This window comes from Elephantulus edwardii, unplaced genomic scaffold (assembly GCF_000299155.1).
Source record: "Elephantulus edwardii isolate Elephantulus edwardi_28Jun2011 unplaced genomic scaffold, EleEdw1.0 scaffold00057, whole genome shotgun sequence".
Classification (NCBI taxonomy): domain Eukaryota; kingdom Metazoa; phylum Chordata; class Mammalia; order Macroscelidea; family Macroscelididae; genus Elephantulus; species Elephantulus edwardii.
In genome coordinates, this window is record NW_006399807.1 from 10,459,249 (window position 1) to 10,477,331 (window position 18,083).

Below are 18,083 nucleotides of genomic sequence, written 5' to 3' on the forward strand. Positions count from 1 at the left end.
ACAACATGTCCAAAGTATGTTAGATGGAGCCTCAGAATCCTTGCCTCCAAGGAGCCACCAGGTCTAACCCTTTGTGTTTTTTTAATTATTATTATTAAATTTTAATAGTTTTAATGAACATTTACAGAGATTTTGGGTGTGTATAGTTCTCTTCTTTTTCTTACTTCCTCCTAAAGCCTGGGTAATATTGTATGTTAAGCTTTGTAATTTTTTTTAAAGCTTCACTTATTTCAAAGGAGTCCTGATAGCATAGCAGTTAAGTGTGTAGCTGCTAACTAAAACATTGGTAGTTTGAATTCACCCAGCAACTCTGTGGAAGAAAAGATGTGGTGACACACTTGTGAAAAATTACAGCCCATCTATATCTACAGGGCAGTTGTTTCTTGTCACATGTGGCCTCTAGGAGTTGGAATCGAGTCTCTTCCTCACTGTCCTTGAGTTAATTCTGACTCATCATGACCCTCCATGGGGTTTCTGAGGCTGGTAATCACACCAGGAGCCTATCCTTCTCCTGAGGACTCTCTGGTAGCTTCAAACCATCATAGACAGCATTAAAGAAGGTTAGTAGCATGACATCCCATGGACTGCACCACCAGAGCTTGCTTTGAATTGAATATACCACCAAAAACAAGAGCTGTATTTCATGAGCATTTTCTTTTCTCCTTAATAATCTCCAGAAATATGATTTGTAAAGCCTACAAAATATATGACTAGGACAAACTTTACTACTTGCCTCTTATCAGGCTGCTTCCAATTCATCACTTTCAGGAATGCCATCACCAGGGTCCCAGTGACTGTGTTGTATTTTCCTGAACGTTCTTGCGACCATGAAGCAGGTGCCGTTTTCCACAGGACAGTTCTTCACAGACTTCAAGACAGATCTCCGCCATCCAATCTTCCCCAAACCTTCAAAACAGCTTCGTATGATCTTCTATCTAGACCTGTTGTCACCTGCCCGGCGTGGACATCTGTAGAAAAGTGGCTCTAGTGCTGATGGGGACTGATTGCCTGAGCGCTTGGGGGATGCGGGGCCCCAGTGGCCAGACCAGGGGAGGGCAGTGGGGGTGTGGTGGTGGAGAGGGGACCTGGCGTCGAGGTAGGTGCAGAACTTGCGCTCTGGGGCAGAGACAGCTGTGTGATGGGAGTTCCTGAGGACCAGCTCTGCCTGTGTGCGCACGCAGCCCCTGCCTGGCGCCAGGGTTAAGGTGAGGCTGTGCTGGGCACCGTGTGCTGTGAGGGTGAAGGAAAAGTGAGGAGGTCCTCTCCCTCCTTCCTTCACCTGCTTTACCTCCTTCGTGCTCTGGAAGTTGGTTCCACCATCTGCCTGGTCTGCGGTGAGAGATGAGGTGGTTTTACAAAGTTTGTACACATTGTGTTTCACACTATTCTTCATTCACATTGTGTTTTATACAATCATCCCCATTCATTATGATTTATAAAATTAATTACCATTGCACCATACCCACCATTATCTTTTCTTTCCTGGTCTCCCCCAGATCTTTCCTGTTTCCTTTAGCTCCTCCTTCCACCCACCAAATTGTGCAACACTGTGGTTTTGCCCCTACCCATCCTTACCCCTCTGTCCCCCCCCCTTCTCCTTTGTAACCCCATGCATGTTTTACTAGTTGCCCTTCTATTTTTACAGTAATGTGGAGAGGTGGGCTCTCTCAATCACTGTTGTTGGGACTGTAAAAATGGTACATTAACTCTAGAAGGCAGTTTGGCATTTCCTCAAGAAGTTGAACATAGAAACTCTGTATAACCCAAATATTCCACTCCTAGGAATTTACCCCAAGGAAATGAAAAGTAAAACACAAATCGAGATTTACACACCAATGTTCATAGCAGCATTATTCACCATTACAAGAACATACACATAGCCAAATATCTAACCACAACCAAATGGATTGAGAAAGTGTTGTACATTCACACAGTGGAATACTATACAGAACTCGGGAGCAATGACTTAGACAAATACTACTACATAACTTTGAAGAGACTGGAGAGCATTATCCTGAATGAACTCAGTCTCATACGAACAAATACTGCATAAAACTTTAATTGTTCTTAACTATTGTTATTTTGTCATCGTCCTCAGGGGCTTAGAATGACTGCCTTCTATGATCTTTCAGAGAAAGTAAGACACTCTAGATCATGACTTCTTAAGCTCTAGCATACATGTGAGTAACCTAGACATTTTAACCTTCAGATCAAGTTTGAAGTTGGTCCTGAAAATCTGTGCTTTTCCTAACTCCAGAGGAGATCTGGTAACCTAGTGATAAATAATTGCTCTGCAAACCCAAAGACATTGAGTTTCTTGACCAACAACTCCTTGGGGAAAATATGAGCACTTTGCTACTGTGAAAACCCACTATAGAGTCAGCTGTGCATCGGCAGAGCTGACTCAACAGAACCTAACAACAGCAGTTAATTCCTATATAATGCTCTTTGGAAGCAAGGATGGCAAATCTTCATCTCACATACTTTGAGCATATGGTTAGGAGGAACTGGTTCTTGGAAAAGGACATCTTGTTTGAAAAGGTCAACAAAAGAGAGGAAGACCCTCAATGAGATGTATTGACATTGTGAACTGTGACAATAGGCTCAAGTATATTGGAGATGTTGAGAATGGCACAGGATAGGGCAAAGTTCAGATTTGTCACTTACTGGGTTTCTATGAGTTTTACTCAACTGGATGGCACCTAACAACAACAAGACCAAGGCTAATATTGCTGACCACAGACTGCAGTTTGAGTAGTGAAAATTCAGCCTCTAAAATCTTAGCCTCTCAGATTAGGGGTTCAGATCTCTCTCTCTCTCTCTCTCTCTCTCTCTCTCTCTCTCTCTCTCTCTCTAATCTCTCTCTCTCTCTATCTATCTATTTAAATTTTGTATTGGTTTTCTTACAAAGTTCGTATACATTGTGTTTCACACTATTCTTCATTCACATTGTCTTTTATGCAATCATTCCCATGCATTTTGTTTTATAAAATTAAACACCACTGGACCTTGGCCATCATTACCCTGTCTTTTCTGGTCCTTGCTAGATCTTCCCATTTGCTTTACTCTCTCCCCCCACCCACCAAATTGTGCAACCCTGTGCCTTCACCCATACCTATCCTCACCCTTCTTCACCCAGGTACTAGCAAATTAGCATCCAGGCAATCAACTTGTGGTGTCTGGAAACCAGGTCTTTTGAGGAGTAACAAGACAAACTTAGAAAGTTTGGTGAAGGAAAAATAAACTAAAGGTAGTGAGAAGTCATATGTGATAGTGTCTTCAATTATTTGTGAGAGTTAACTTGTTGGCAGTTAGTTAATTTTTGTAAAAGATGGAAAATGGACCAATGAGTCCAAATCAACACATCTTAAAGTGAGCTTTTTTTTGAACACAGATTCCCACAATATCCTCATAGTTTCTGTCAAATAAGTTTGCAAGGTGCTCATCCCCACTGTCTTCCTGAAGGTCCATAGTACATGTTGGTATGTCATGAGAAATCCTGCACGAATGGGACTGACCTAACTTTCATACAGACAAGACTTTTATACACTTAATTTGACATGAAAACATGGTTTGTTATACATGCCATAATAATTAAAACAGAAATAGAGTTCCTTATGAGACTAGTAAGGGCTGGTTTATTGTCCTAGGGGGAGAATCCAACTGATGCTAGGGAAAATCAGATGGAAATTGACATTAAGCATCTGATTAGACACCCTTCAGCTGCAATTTCCACCTCCATGAATTAACTTGATCTGCAGTTTTCAAACTTTAAAGAAAGCACAAGGTTGGGTTTTGTTTTTTACTAGTTAACTTTCTATTTCTACAATAATGGTCTTATACTGTATTTGTCTTTATGGGACTTAGTTCACTGAGCATAATGCTTTTTAGTCCTTTCCAAGTTAGGTAGTGATTTTCAAAGTCATTGCTCCTGCATGCTGTGTAGTATTCCATTGTGTGAATATACCATAATGTTTCAATCCATTCAATTGTGTTTGGACATTTGGGCTGTTTTCATGTTTGTGGTGAATGGTGAATAACACGGCTATGAACATTGATGTACAGATCTCCGTTTGTGCCTCAGTTCTCATTTTCTCAGGGTCTATTACAAGTGTGGAATAATTGGGTCATACAGAAGTTCAGCTTTTTGAGGAAGTGCCAAACTTCCAGAATGGTGGTACCATTTTACAATCCTACCAACAGTGTATAAGAGTTCCATTCTCCACCATTTACTACTTGCTCTCCTATTGAACTTTGCCACTGCTACTGTGGTGAGATGGTACCTTATTGTGGTTTTAATTTGCGTTTCTCTTCCTGACAGAGATTTTGAGCATTTCTTCATGTGTCTGTTGGCCATCTGAATATCTTCCTCTGTGAGAATTCTTTCCATGTCTTTTGCCCATTTTGTAATTGGGAAGCCCAATATTTTAAAGTAAACCTCCACCATAAAATGCATTCAGAAAGAGTCTCTTGCTGAGGTTGGCTGAGACTTGGCCTTTGTTGGTTTTGCTCTCCCTGGGCATTCTCCAGGGGAACAGTTGTGGTTCAGTTCTTGAAACCACGCCTTTTATGTGGGAGAACTATGCTTAATTCCCAGCCAGTGCACTTCATACACAGTCACTACCCTGTGTGTTATTATAATGTTAAATATATTTCCACAGAGCTTCCAGACTAAGGTGTACTGGGAAGAAAAATTTACAATTTACTTCTGAAAAGCAAGCAATGAAACCCTATGGATGGTCTGTAGCCAGTCGCAGGACTGGTGTAGGGCCAAACACTGTTGGTCACATTGTATATAAGCTCTCCTTGAGTTGACCATTACCATGACTCCAGATTGACTTTATGGTAACTAATTAAAAACAACGATGACAGGCGCTAAGACTGAGTCCCAAAGCACTCTGTGAAAGACCTCTTTGGAGTTGAGACACCTGTCTAGAAGGAGCTTTCTAATTTCCCTCCAGTGGTTAAGTTTTTGCATTTTCTTTCAGGCGAATGTTCCCTGTCCTGAAGATTAGTGTCACAGGGCTGGACCCTAATGCCATGTACTCCCTACTGCTCGACTTTGTCCCAACGGATGGTCACCGTTGGAAGTATGTCAATGGGGAATGGGTGCCCGCAGGCAAGCCGGAGGTCTCCAACCACAGCTGCGTCTACATCCACCCAGACTCTCCCAACTTTGGGGCCCACTGGATGAAAGCCCCCATCTCCTTCAGCAAAGTGAAGCTGACCAACAAGCTCAATGGAGGCGGGCAGGTATGATCCGTCACCTGGCCACCTGCCCTAGCCATCCCACAACACCAATCAAGACATATCAAGGGTACATTTAGGTAATTAGAGAGGTCCTCACCAACCTCTTCTCCCACAGAAGCCAATTATTCCCTGGAGTCCAAATGTAAACAGGAATAAACAGCTCTTAATTGGTGCTTTCAGTTTTTAATGGACTTCCTGATGTTAAGAGACAGAGTAAGAGAGCCCGCGGTAGTTTACTTAATTATCACAGGCCTTTTCATAGTTTTGTCTTATGTAGGGTGCTTTTTACCCAGACCAGGGTGGGAGATGTTTGTGGGTACTAGGGTTTTGTTATTCCCTCCCCTCTCATTTTTGTTATAAGTGGCATATTGGCAATAGACAAATACTTTAGTAAAAAGCTGCTCCTAAATGAAATAATTACTACTTTTACTTGGGCATTATGATAATTATCAATAGAATATTGAATCAGCTTTGGTTTTTCAGAAGTAAAAAAAAAAATCCAAGCAAACCTTAAATAAGGAAGGTTTTATTTAAGGTCTCCAATTAGAGTAAACAAGATTGGGGGCTTTTCCTTCGTGTGTTTTCTCTGTAGAGTTGTGGATGCCCAAGCGTGGTATGGGCTTGCTTGTTCATTTATGAAATGATAACGATGTTCTGAGGGCCTGAGATATGGCTGCAAGAAAAGGTCTTGATGCTCTTCCCTGAGCCACATCCTTGGATTCGTGTCCCTTACATAAGCTCTCTGTGCTTAGTCAAAAGAGTTTCGGTGGCACAGTGTGTAATTTGTCAGGCTGCTTACAGAAAGGTTGACAGTTCAAATCCTCATGAGAAAAAGATGAGCAGTCTCTGTCCATAAAGATTTGTTGTCGGTAGGTGTCATCGAGTTGAGTTCAACCCATGGCGACCCTATGAACACCCAATCTGAACAATGTCTTAGCCTGTGCCATCCTCACAATCTCTGACACACTGGTGCCCATTGCTACATCATTACTCATTGCTACATTACTCATCTGGTTGAGGGTCTTTCTCTCTTTCACTGCCCCTCCACGTTCCCAAGCACAATGTCCTCCAAGGAATTCTTCTAGCAACATGCACAAAGTGAGAGGAAGCCTCATCTTCTTTACCGCCAAGGAGCACTCTGCCTGCACCTTCTCCAGGACATATTTGTTTGTTCTTTGTTGGTAGTCCATGGGATTTTCCCATGGAGAATCTCCATGAGTCAGAATTAGTTTTTGTCTTTGTGGGTACTTAGGGGGAACTTAGGAAGAGCTTCACGTTTTAGGATGTGGAGGTAAAGTCACCTAGTCATTTTGACATTCAGAAGCTTCTGAATGTTTTCAAATGTTAATTTTTATTAAAACAGGAAATTAATGATCTCTTCTTTTATTGATGTGTTTTCTTATTGCTATGAACTAACCTCTAAGTACTGTCTTTGCTGTAGCCCAGAGATTTTTTTGCATTTTTAAAATTTATACTGATTTATTTATAAAGTTTGAATACATGTTTTTCACAAAAGATACTTCCCATTTCTTTCACCCTCTCATCCACTGATTAACTATGATTAACATCCCCCCTTGCCCATCCTCACCCCTTTGCTTCCACCCTCCCACCAGTGGATCCTCATACTCTTTCCACAGTAATGGTTTTATACAGTATTTGTCTTTGTGGGACCGAGTTAGTTCACTCAGCATAATGCTCTCCAGTCCCTCCCAGGTTAGGGAATAATTTACAAAACCATTGCTCCTGTGTGCTGCGTAGTATTCCATTGCATGAATGTACCACAGCTTCCCAGTCCATTCTCTTGTGGTTGGACATCTGGGCAGTTCAACTAATTAAGCTAATTAAAATCAATTACTTAAACCAACATCTCCAACAAATAGAAAAAGTACAGCCTCTAGAAGAAAATAAATGATAAAGATAATGGCAGAAATGTATGGAATAGAAAACAGAAAAACAATTAAAACTATCAACAATACCAGGATTTGGGGTTTTTTTTTGTTTTGATTTTGTTTCTTTTTTTTCTTTACATTCAAAGTTTGTTTCTTAGCAAAATGATCAAAGATACTTCTGTATTGATATAGTGTAGACAAGACATAAAGTCTTAGTCTTTTTTTTTTTTAATTTTTTCATGGTGCCTCCCTCTATAGCTGCAACCAGACGGAAGAAGTTCGCTTATTCATTGTTGACCTACAGACTGTGGTGCCAGGAGTGGGGTCTGTTAGGGAAGTAAGTTGGAGGGTGGGGGAGGCAAAGAATATCACCCAATGCAAGTCCAGGTTTTGGTCCAACAGTCCCAAGGCACAATTCCTCAATTAGTCCAAGTCCAGTTTCAGTTCAGCTGCCAGCTTTTTCTTCCATCATCCAGCAAGAAGAACAAAATTTTTAACTGTGAATTTTATGTCAGGGATATATATGGTTACACTTTGCCAGTCTCTCCACAGCAATAAACACTTTTAGACCTAAAAATATTCAAACAGTACTTGAGTTTGGCAAAACATAAGCAAATTTTAATATCAAAGTGCTAAACTCTATTGCCTTAAAAGTCACTGCAAATTAATGATAGAATAAACTGCATGGCAAGTGATGTTTATGTTACAGTTAATGAAAGGACACATTATAAACAAAGAAACAAACAACCTTCAACCCAGGAAATTACAAAGTCACCTACTATTGTCTGCTAGAACTACCAGAAGTATAAGCTGAGTTTAGGAGAGACCACAGCACTAGGGACATTTTAGCTAATGTCAGATGGATGTTGCCCCAAAAGAGAGAGCACAAGAGGAATGTCTAACTGTGTTTCTTTGACTAAGCAAAGGCATTTGACTGTGTGGATCACAACAAATTGTGGCTGAACTTGAGAAGAATGGGAATCCCAGAACACCTGATTGTACTCATGCAAAACCTATACTTGGACCAGGAGGCAGTTTGACCAGAGCAAGGAAACACTGCTTGGCTAAAAGCAAGAAAGTAATGCATCATGGATGCTTCCTTTATCCATACCTTTTTAATCTATATGCAGAACTGATTATTTGGGAGGCTGGCCTTTATGAGGAGGAAAGTGACATCAGAATTGGAGGAAGACTAATAAACAACATGCATTATGCAGACGACACAACCTTGCTTCCCAAAACTGAGGAGGACCAGAAACATTTGCTGTAGAAGGGCAAGGACTACAATCTTCAACATGGATTGAAGCTCAACATAAAGAAGACAAAGGTTCTCACCACTGGGCCAATTGGCAGCACCATGATAGATGGAGAAGAGATTGAGATTGTTAACAGGTTCAGCTTGCTAAGTCCCACAATCAACACTCTTGACACCAGCAGTCGGGAAATCAAAAGACAAATTGCACTGGGGCAATCTGCTGTCAGGGACCTCTTCATAGTGCTAAAGAGCAACAAGATCAGTCTGGAGATGAAGGTGTACCTGATCCAAGCCATGCTCTTCACAGTTACTTGCTATGTATCAGAAAGCTGGACAATGAATCAAGTTGACAGAAGAATCAATGACTTTGAGTTGTGGTGCTGGAGAACAGTATTGAACATACCATGGACTGCCAAGAGAACAAACCCTCCTGGACACCAAGATGCTTCTTGGAGGCAAGGATATTGAGGTTTTGTCTGACATACTTTGGGCATGTGGCCAGGAGGGATCAGCCCTTGAATGAGGACAACATAACTGGAAGAGTGGAGGGGAAGACCTAGGGTGGATGGATTGATCCAGTAAATGGAGTAACAGGGGTAGTTGTTTTGTGGATTGTGAGACTGCCTCAGTCAGGCAGAGCTCAGAGCTATGGTGCATAGGGTCACCATGAGTTGCAGGTGACTTGATGGCACGTAACAACAAAGCAACAGATCTCACTATAAGAGACTCAATAAGCCTTTAATTTGATTAACAGAAAATAACCATTGCTCTTCAGGTATCCCTTTGTGAAATTCAACTATTGTCAGTGTTTTGTTAGATTTTTTCCGGTGGCCAATGAGTTGATTCTAACTCATGGTAACTTCTTGTGTGTCAGAGTTAGAACTGGACTCCATAGAAATATCAATGCCTACATTGTGAGAAGTAACTCACCCATCTTTCTTCTGAGGTGCCTCTAGGTAGGCTCAAACCACCAACTTTTTGGCTGCATCCAAGTGTTGCATTAACTCTTACAACATTAGCAACTTGGAGTCTTCCTCTGATGAGAAACAATATATTTGGATTTTTCCAAGTCTAAGTTGTTTTGCTAAAATGGGGAAGGAGAAAAATGGAAGCCAAGATACTGGCAGAAAACACACAGTCTTAGAAACAACCCTCCTCTGGAAACTCGCCCCTCATCCCCAAAGTTATACTCCCTAAAACTTCTGAAAACATTTCCTCCACTTATGTCTCAGAGAGCTGTGATAATATTTAACTGATCCAGGACCAAGGGGGTGTGTGTTTCTGGTCTCGGTGGGCCCTGAATGTGGGATCAACCAGCCACAGGGTGCTGACACTTTTGTCACCTGTGATAGTTTGATTTCCCTTTCTTTCTGTTCCTCTCTTACCTCAACAGATAATGTTGAATTCTCTGCATAAATATGAACCCCAGGTTCACATCGTGCGTGTTGGAGGTGCCCACCGAATGGTGATGAACTGCTCCTTCCCTGAAACCCAGTTTATAGCTGTGACAGCATATCAGAATGAGGAGGTAAGTGTGTGTGTGTGTGTGTGTGTGTGTGAGAGAGAGAGAGAGAGAGAGAGAGAGAGAGAGAGAGAGAGAGATTGAGAATGACTATGAGAACAAGCTGGGAAAATGCAGTGGAGGGAAGAGTGGTATGATTTTATTGCGATGGCAAAGCTTGCATGAAAGATATGTGTTCCAGGATTTAGATACAATCAGTAAAGTGAAATTATACAATAGGGTAGCTGCCCTCCATTTCCTCCTTATCACAGGTTTGTCAAAGGTCTGGCCTCCCTTCCTTTCCTGGTGCCAATAAGGCAATGGCTGTGAGTGGGGTTTTTTCCTCCCTGTAAAAAAAATTGGTTTGCTTACAAAGTTAATATACATTGTGCTTCACACTTTTCTTCATTCATATTGTGTTTCATACAATCATTCTCATGCATTATGTTTTAGAAAATTAATCACCAGTGGACTTTGCCCATCATTACCCAGATCATACCCATTTCCTTCCCTCCTCCTTCCGCCCACCAAACTGTGCACTGTGGTTTTGCTCCCACCCATCATCACATCTCTGCTGCCATACCTTCCCCTTTTGGGTTTCCATACATGTTTTATTAGTTAATCTTCTATTTTTTACAAAGGTAGTTTTACGTAGTATGTCTTTATGACACTGAGTAGTTCACCCAGCCAAATACTCTCCAGTATCTCCCAAGTTATGTAGTATTTTTCTAAGTCGTTGTTCTTGAGTGCTGCATAGTATTCCATTGTGTGAATGTGTCACAATTTCTCAATCCATTTGGTTGTGGTTGGACTTTTGGGCTGTTTCCATGTTTTTGCGATGGTGAATAATGCTGCAATGAACATTGGTGTTTAAATCTCTGTTTGTGTCTCAATCGTGGAGAGGTGGGAGCTCTCATACACTGTTGGTGAGATTGTACAATGGTACAACCACTCTGGAAGGCAGTTTGACATTTCTCCAAAAAGTTGAACATAGAAACTTCATATGACCCAACTATTCCACTACTAAGAATAGATCCCCAGGAAATTAGAACTGTGTGTTATTTTAAACTAACAGAAACCCAGGAGTCATTGTCTTCGTTTCTCAGGTGACCTTGGCCTGCATCGAGCTGGTGGGTATTCTGAGATGGATATAACAGGGCAGGGATGGAAGGACACTATTCTCTGCTGTTCTAGAAACAAATATGTGGGAATAGATCTACTTGTGCACTTTCTTTAGATTTTTACAATGTGATCCATCCTGCTTATGTATTTTTAATATCTAAGCTGAGTTAGGTCTTTCTCTGACCAGTAACTTGAGTGACTCTGGCTGGATGGGTGAGCAGCCCTGAGTCTGGTCTCTGTGTGATGTGAGAGAAAGCAGGACGGTTGGGTCCATTCTCACACCAGTGGTGTTTCCACACCTGCTGCTGGTCCTCAGAAGAACTTGGGAAGATATAGAGTATTCTTCCCTAAACGTAAGATTTTTAGATGTATGCCTGTTTATTAAAAACAAACCAGCAAACAGCAAGCAGTGAAGAAATCACTGTAAAATAAGATCAAAAGAAAAAAGAAAAGGTAATAAAATGTACCGTTTCCTTCTTACTCACTGACCTCCATCCCTGGGAATCCTACAAGTGTGTTTTCCCACTCATTTATTTTACCTGTGTGCAGATATAGGTGTGAACATTGCCCTTCTCCCATAAATTGGCTTATACTGAATTATACTAATCTGTAAATATCTTTCTTTCCAGCTTAACAGTATATTAGGGATCTTTTATTTTAATTACATTCAAACTAATTTTCTTTAATGCCTGCAGAGTATTCAACTGTATGGCTAGACCGTATTTCAGGTGAACAAGTAAGTCATTTCCAGGTGCGTTCTTTTGTTCTGTTAGAAACAGTGCTGCTTCCATGACTATCCTGACAGTCTACTGTACCTTGCTTGTTTGAGTGAATATGTAGAGGTTCAATTATTCTGTCCAAGGGAGTGTAAGTTTTGACTTTGGCCAATTGCCTCCTTCTAAAGACTATATCCATCAAAAACCTCCACACCATTACCAACAGGGATTATCAACAGTCTTTTTAATCTTGACCATCAGATATATTTAAACTATAGTATCTTTAACAGGTAACTTTAATTAGCATTCCTTTAGTGGGAAGTTTTAAAAACAAGCTTCTGAGTGCTAGTTCTCTGACTCACCTTCTCCACAGCTGATGTCAACATCTGTCTGCTCTTTTTTTTTAAGGCTTTCCAGAGGCTTCTGATGACCATTCAGGCTTCAGAACTGCTGCCTTAGCACCTACAGGAGGAACTGAGCTGCAGACTTCATTCACGTACCAAATGTACAGGGAAAAGGCTATCTAGAAGTTATCTGGCCTTTGTCAGAGCCCCTAGAGAGCAGGCCAGTAGAGATAGGAATTAATGAAATATCTGATCATTAAAACAGCTTTCTAGGAGAATTATACTCAGTTTCCCGTCTAGCTACTCCCTCCACTTGCATCTTTCCATATGAAGTCTGGGTCTATGAAGGAGAAGGTGACTCTTGCAAGCCCTGGGGGTTGAGGAGGAGTTGGGAACCACATTCTAGCCTCTTCTGGCCTTCAGGGCCATGCCCCTTTCCCATCTGTGTGCTGCTTGCTCTGCTAGACTGTGGCCCTTGGAACTTGCCACTGCTTGTGGGCTTGGTAAACACTCAGTAGCCTTTCTTGGAGGCCTTTGCTAGACAGCTCTTTATGAAGCTGCGATTCCCCATCCTCAGGCCACGGTGACCTTCTAGCAAGTGCTCTGTGGGGATTAAAGTCAGGAAGATCTGCCCCACAGTCTTCCTCTGCTTCCCTATTAAGTGGATGCAGAAAATCCCAAGATGCATCATCGCTTTGAGAAGTGTTAGAATTGTTGCTGTTGTGTATTGTGTAGTCAGAAGCTGACATGAAGCTCACCCTCCAGTGGGTTTTCAGAAGCAGTAAATTGCACAAGAGAAGATTGTCCATCTTTCTCCCATGGAGCAGTTGGTGGATTTGAACTATGTGCATTTGCACTGACAGTGCAATTCCTTACCACTAACGCAGGAAGTTCAAATCCACCAACTGCTTCATGGGGGAAAGAGGAACAATCTCCTCTCAGGCAATTAAAAAATCTTAGAAAAATAGCTTGAGGGTCAACTATGAGTCATTACGACTTAATGGCAACGAGAGAGACATTTTCACTTGTCTATTCCAAATAATAGAGGCAGCCCTGGACATGTTCACCAGTCTGTGCCAAGAAAGTTGGAAGAAAGCTACCAGGCCAACTAACTGGAAGATACCTGTATTTATTCCCATTCCCAAGAAAGGTGATCCTACAGAATAGGGAAATTTTTGAACAATATCATTAATTTCGCATGCAAGCAAGATATTATTGAAGATCATCCAAAACCAACTAAAGCAGTATGTAGAGAACTGTCAGACGTTCAAACTGGGTTTAGAAGAGGCTGTGGCACCAAGGATCTTATTGCTGCTGTCAGATGGATATTGGCTAAATGCAGAGAATATCAGAAGACTGTCTGTTTGGGTTTTATTGATTGTGCAAAGGCATTTGACTGTGTGAATCATAACAAACTATAGCTAACTTTGAGATGAATTGGAATTCCAGAGTACCTGATTATGCTTATAAGAAATCTTTACCTAGACCTTGTCCAAAAAGAGCAAGGGAACACTGCATGGTTTAGAATTGGGAAAGATGTGAGGCAGGCCTGTATCCTCTCTCTGTACCTATTTAGTCTGTATGCTGAGCAAATAATTTGAGAAGCTGGACTTTATGAAGAAGAGCATGGCATTAGGGTTGGGGAAAGGCTTATCAACATCCTTGATTGATTAAATTGAGTCAGACCTGAAATGCTTGCTGCAGAAGATCAAGAAATGCAGCCTTCAATATGAATTACATCTCAAATAAAAAACTTCACCACTGGTCAAATAGGCGACACAATAATAAATGGAGAAAAGATTGCAATTGTAAATGATTTCATCTTGCTTGGATCCACAGACAACATCCTTGGTCCCAGCAGTGAGGAGATTGGGAGACATATAGTATTGACAAAGACTGCTGTGACGGATCACTCCAAGGAACTGTAGAGCAATGATGTCAGTTTAAAAACTAAGGTGTGCCTGATCCAGGCCACAGTCTTTCCAATCATTTGCTATACATCTGAAAGCTGGGCAAGGAGAAGGATAGATGCATTTGAGTTGTTGGAATAGAATGCTGAATATCCCATGGACTGCCAAACGGAGAAACAAGTATTTCTTGGAGGAAATGCAACCAGAATGTTTCTTGGCCGCAAAGATAGTAAAGCTTCATCTCACATATATAGGGCATGTTGTTAGGAGAAACTGTTTCTTAGAAAGGAATATCATGCTTGCTAAGGTAGAGGGACAATGAAGGAGAGGAAGACTCTCAACGAGATGGATTCATATGTATTGAGGATAATGAAAATGCAGCAATGGATTCATATGTATTGAGGATAATGAAAATGGTAGAATGCAAGTACATTTTGGCTATTATTTTAGCTACAGTAGATACTGCAGTGGAAAAAAACAGATGTTTATCCTGTTCTCAAGATACTTACATGCTAGCAAGGAAGAGAGATGACAAATATACCTGTCTCTGCTCTGGTGGCCTAGTGGTAAGAAACTGTGTTGCAATCTTGAAGGTACAAGGTTTGGATCCACTAGCTGCTCTGTGAGAGAAGGTGGGCAGTCTCCTCCTATGCAATTAATTGCTTCTGAAAACCTGCTGGAGGGTCAGCTATGGGATGGTTCTTACTCGATGGTACACAACAACAACAACAACAACAACAGCAACATACCTCTAAAGGGAGTTCTGGTGACTTAATGATAAAGAATTTTGCTGCCAATGCACCTGTATGCAGTTCAAATCCACCAGATGCTCCATGAGAGAGACAGATGGGTAATCTCCTCCCATGCAATTTACTGTGTCTGAAAACCCTCTGCAGCGTCAACTATGGGTCGGTTGTAACTCAATGGTATAAAACAACGACACATCTCTAAGGCAAGGAGAAATATGGCAATCTCCTCTCATGCAGTTTACAACCTCTGCAAACCCACTGGAAGATCAGCTATGATTCAGTCCACCCAGACATCATATAACAACAATGACAACAACATATCTTTAAGGAGTCCTGGTGGCACTATAGTTAAGTGCTTGACTGCTAACTGAGAGACTGGTGACTTGAACTTACTTTGGGAGAAAGATAAGACAGTCTTGCTGCTGTAAAGATTTATAGCCTTGGAAACAATGGGGCAGTTCTACTCTGTCTAATAGGTCACGATGGGTCAGAATCAATTTGATAGCATCCAACATCTTCTCTATTTCTGTTTTATCCCTATTGCATTTCTTTGCCTATTTAGATATCAAATAGTGGTGCTGCGGAGGAAATACAATGCAGAATAATGGGGATAAAGAGGGCAGCAGGCTTTACTGGTAGAATTCTCACCTTCTGCCCGAGAGACTGGCATTTAATTCCCAGCCCGGGCGCCTGATGTGGCAGCCATCACTCATCTCTATCAGGAGTCGTTTGTACATTGTGATGCTTTTACCAGTGAAGTTTCCACACCAAGAAACTAGATCAGGAAGAAAAGCTTGGAATCTAATTTCCGGGATCAGCCGGTGAAGACCCTGTGGATCATGACAATTTTACCAGCAACTGGTCACGGGAATGGATCAGGATTGGGCAGGAAGGATTTTGTCTCATTGTTCACAGAGTCCCCATGAGTTGGGGACCAACTTGATGGCGGCTAAGACATCAACAAGGAAGATAAAAATGGATCCCACGTGGAAGTGGTGATTTGCTTATTTACATTGAAATAGTCAAGTGGGTAAGACGTTGTTTAAGAATTATCCCAAGGAAATGAAATCTGAGACATGGAGATTTATAGACCAATGTTCATAGCAGCATTATTCACCACTGCAAGAACATGGAAACAGTCCAAATGTCCTTACACAACTGAATGTTGAGAAATTGTAGTACATTCACACAGTGAAATACTATGCAGCACTCAGGAGCAGTGATTTAGAAAAATACTACATAACCTGGGAGAGACTGGAGAGCATTATGTTGAGTGAACAAAGTCACTTTAAAAGAATAAACCCTGAAAAAGAGCACTTTTTAAACAATAGAAGGGTAACTAATAAAATATGTAGGAGAACCCAAGGAGGGAGAGGGTCGGAGCAGAGGGGTGAGGACGGGTAGTGGGGAAACCACAGGGTTGCTCAGTTTGGTGGGTGGAGGGAGGGGATGAAGGAAATGAGAAGGATCTGGGAGAAAAGACAGGGTAATGATGGGCAACACCCAATGAGGATTAATTTTATAAAATATAATGAATGAGAATGATTGAATGAAACACAATATGAATAAGGAATAATGTGAAGCACAATGTGTATGGATTTTGTAAGCAAACCAATAAGAAAAAAATTAGCCTTGGACTTACATTAGGGCACTGATGGCGCTCTTCTCCTTAAGTCAGTGTGATGGTACAGGTGCTGCTCCCACTGGAGCTTCCAGTAGCTAGAAAAATGATTGACGTGTGGTGGGCATTCAGTGATTGTTGAAAGGCAAATGGATAAAGAAAACATTCTGGGCTTAGCCTGTCAGGCTTCGCTCATTTCTGAAGTTTTGCCCTTTCTTTATGTACTTCACACTTTGCTGTCATTTCCACCTACTGAGGATAATGCAAGAGTGATCTAGGCAGGAGTCTGGGAAAAAGCATGCAGAGGGGAGGTGTTTTTTTTTGTTTTTTTAAAAATTAATTTTAATAGACATTTACAGAGGTTTTGGATTTTCATTCATTCCTTGCAGCACTTTTCTCCCTGCCCACCCTTCCCCACCAGTTCGCACCCCTCTCCAAAAAGAAAAAGGAAAAAAAAATATTCCTTCATTAGTATACAATTCCCCTATCCCTTTAGAGGGGAGTTTTAAAGAGCGGGAATGATCCTGACTTTTGCAGAAGTTGAGAGATGGACTCTAAGCTCTTTCTGCGCATGTACCTGCTGCTTTCACTAACACTTCTTGTCTTTGTAAACCCAAGATAACAGCTCTCAAAATCAAGTACAACCCTTTTGCCAAAGCTTTCTTGGATGCCAAAGAAAGGTGAGTAGAAAAATTTCAGTAAAATCTCATAACTGACTTGTTCAAATTTGAACTCTGTGATGATCTTGAAAGAGGGTATTCAACACCACTTGCATTTCCTCTGATAGGACCACGTCCTTAGGAGGAAGGACAGCTGTAATGACACTACTTTCCCATTTATATCCACATGCAAACATGCTTATCTGCTCCTTAGCAGTCTAGGAAAACCTATCACGTAAATGCCTTCTTAGCCCTGTTTTTTTACTATGAACTCTTGAAAGTAACACAACCGTTTTCTAATTTCCTTGTAAAAATTGAAATTTTTTATTCTGGATAATTCACTCTGCCCTTCCCTTAATTAGGGAGACTCAGAGGTGTGGTGCCATTAACGGAAAAGTTGGCGATTTGAATCCACCAGGTGCTCTGTGGGAGAAAAAAGAACAAACTCCTTCCATAAAGATTTACAGCCTCAGAAGCCTGGGGTGGTGGGGTGAATTGCCAGGTTGGAATTTCTTTTTTTTTAAATTTTTTTAAAATCATTTGTGTGGGTGTGTGTACACCTTCAAATTGGATCTGACTGGTACTGGAGGAGATTGTCCCTCCTTCTCCAACAGAGCATCTGGTGAATTTGAACCATGCACCTCTGGGATTGCAGTGCAGCTTTCTGCCACTAGGCCACCAGAGCTCCCTCAGGTTGGAATTTCTAAGACGGTAGTGGGTTTGCTTTTCCCTTAACTATGAATGAGGAGTATCTTTTCCAGAAAGCTCTGGTTACCTAGCGGGTCAGGAGTTGTACTTCCAACCCAAAGACAGGTGGTTTTAATCCACCAGCTGTTCCTTGGAAGAATGATTGGCAATCTCTTCCCATGCTATTTATAGTCTCCGAAAACATAACAACATCTTTTCTTTCTTTCTTTTTTATAATTCCTATTTGGTACAAATGGCCAGTGGTTCAATTACTAACTGATACTCTTGGCTTACTAAACAAAAGGTCTAGAGGCTTGAGTCCACCTAGAAGCATCTTAGAAGACATGCTTAGCGATCTACTTCTGAAAACTCAGTAATTG

General features: G+C 41.3%; 1 protein-coding gene across 1 annotated transcript in view; it reads left to right on the forward strand.

The window, feature by feature from the left end:
• The window catches only part of TBX19 (T-box 19), a 54,960-nt gene that overhangs the window by 19,038 nt on the left and 17,839 nt on the right, over positions 1–18,083 (forward strand). Inside the window, exons 2-4 of the mRNA XM_006887407.1 lie at positions 4,989–5,253; positions 9,788–9,922; positions 16,976–17,037. Coding sequence (XP_006887469.1) covers positions 4,989–5,253; positions 9,788–9,922; positions 16,976–17,037 — 462 coding nt within the window. The remainder of the gene's footprint in view (positions 1–4,988; positions 5,254–9,787; positions 9,923–16,975; positions 17,038–18,083) is intronic.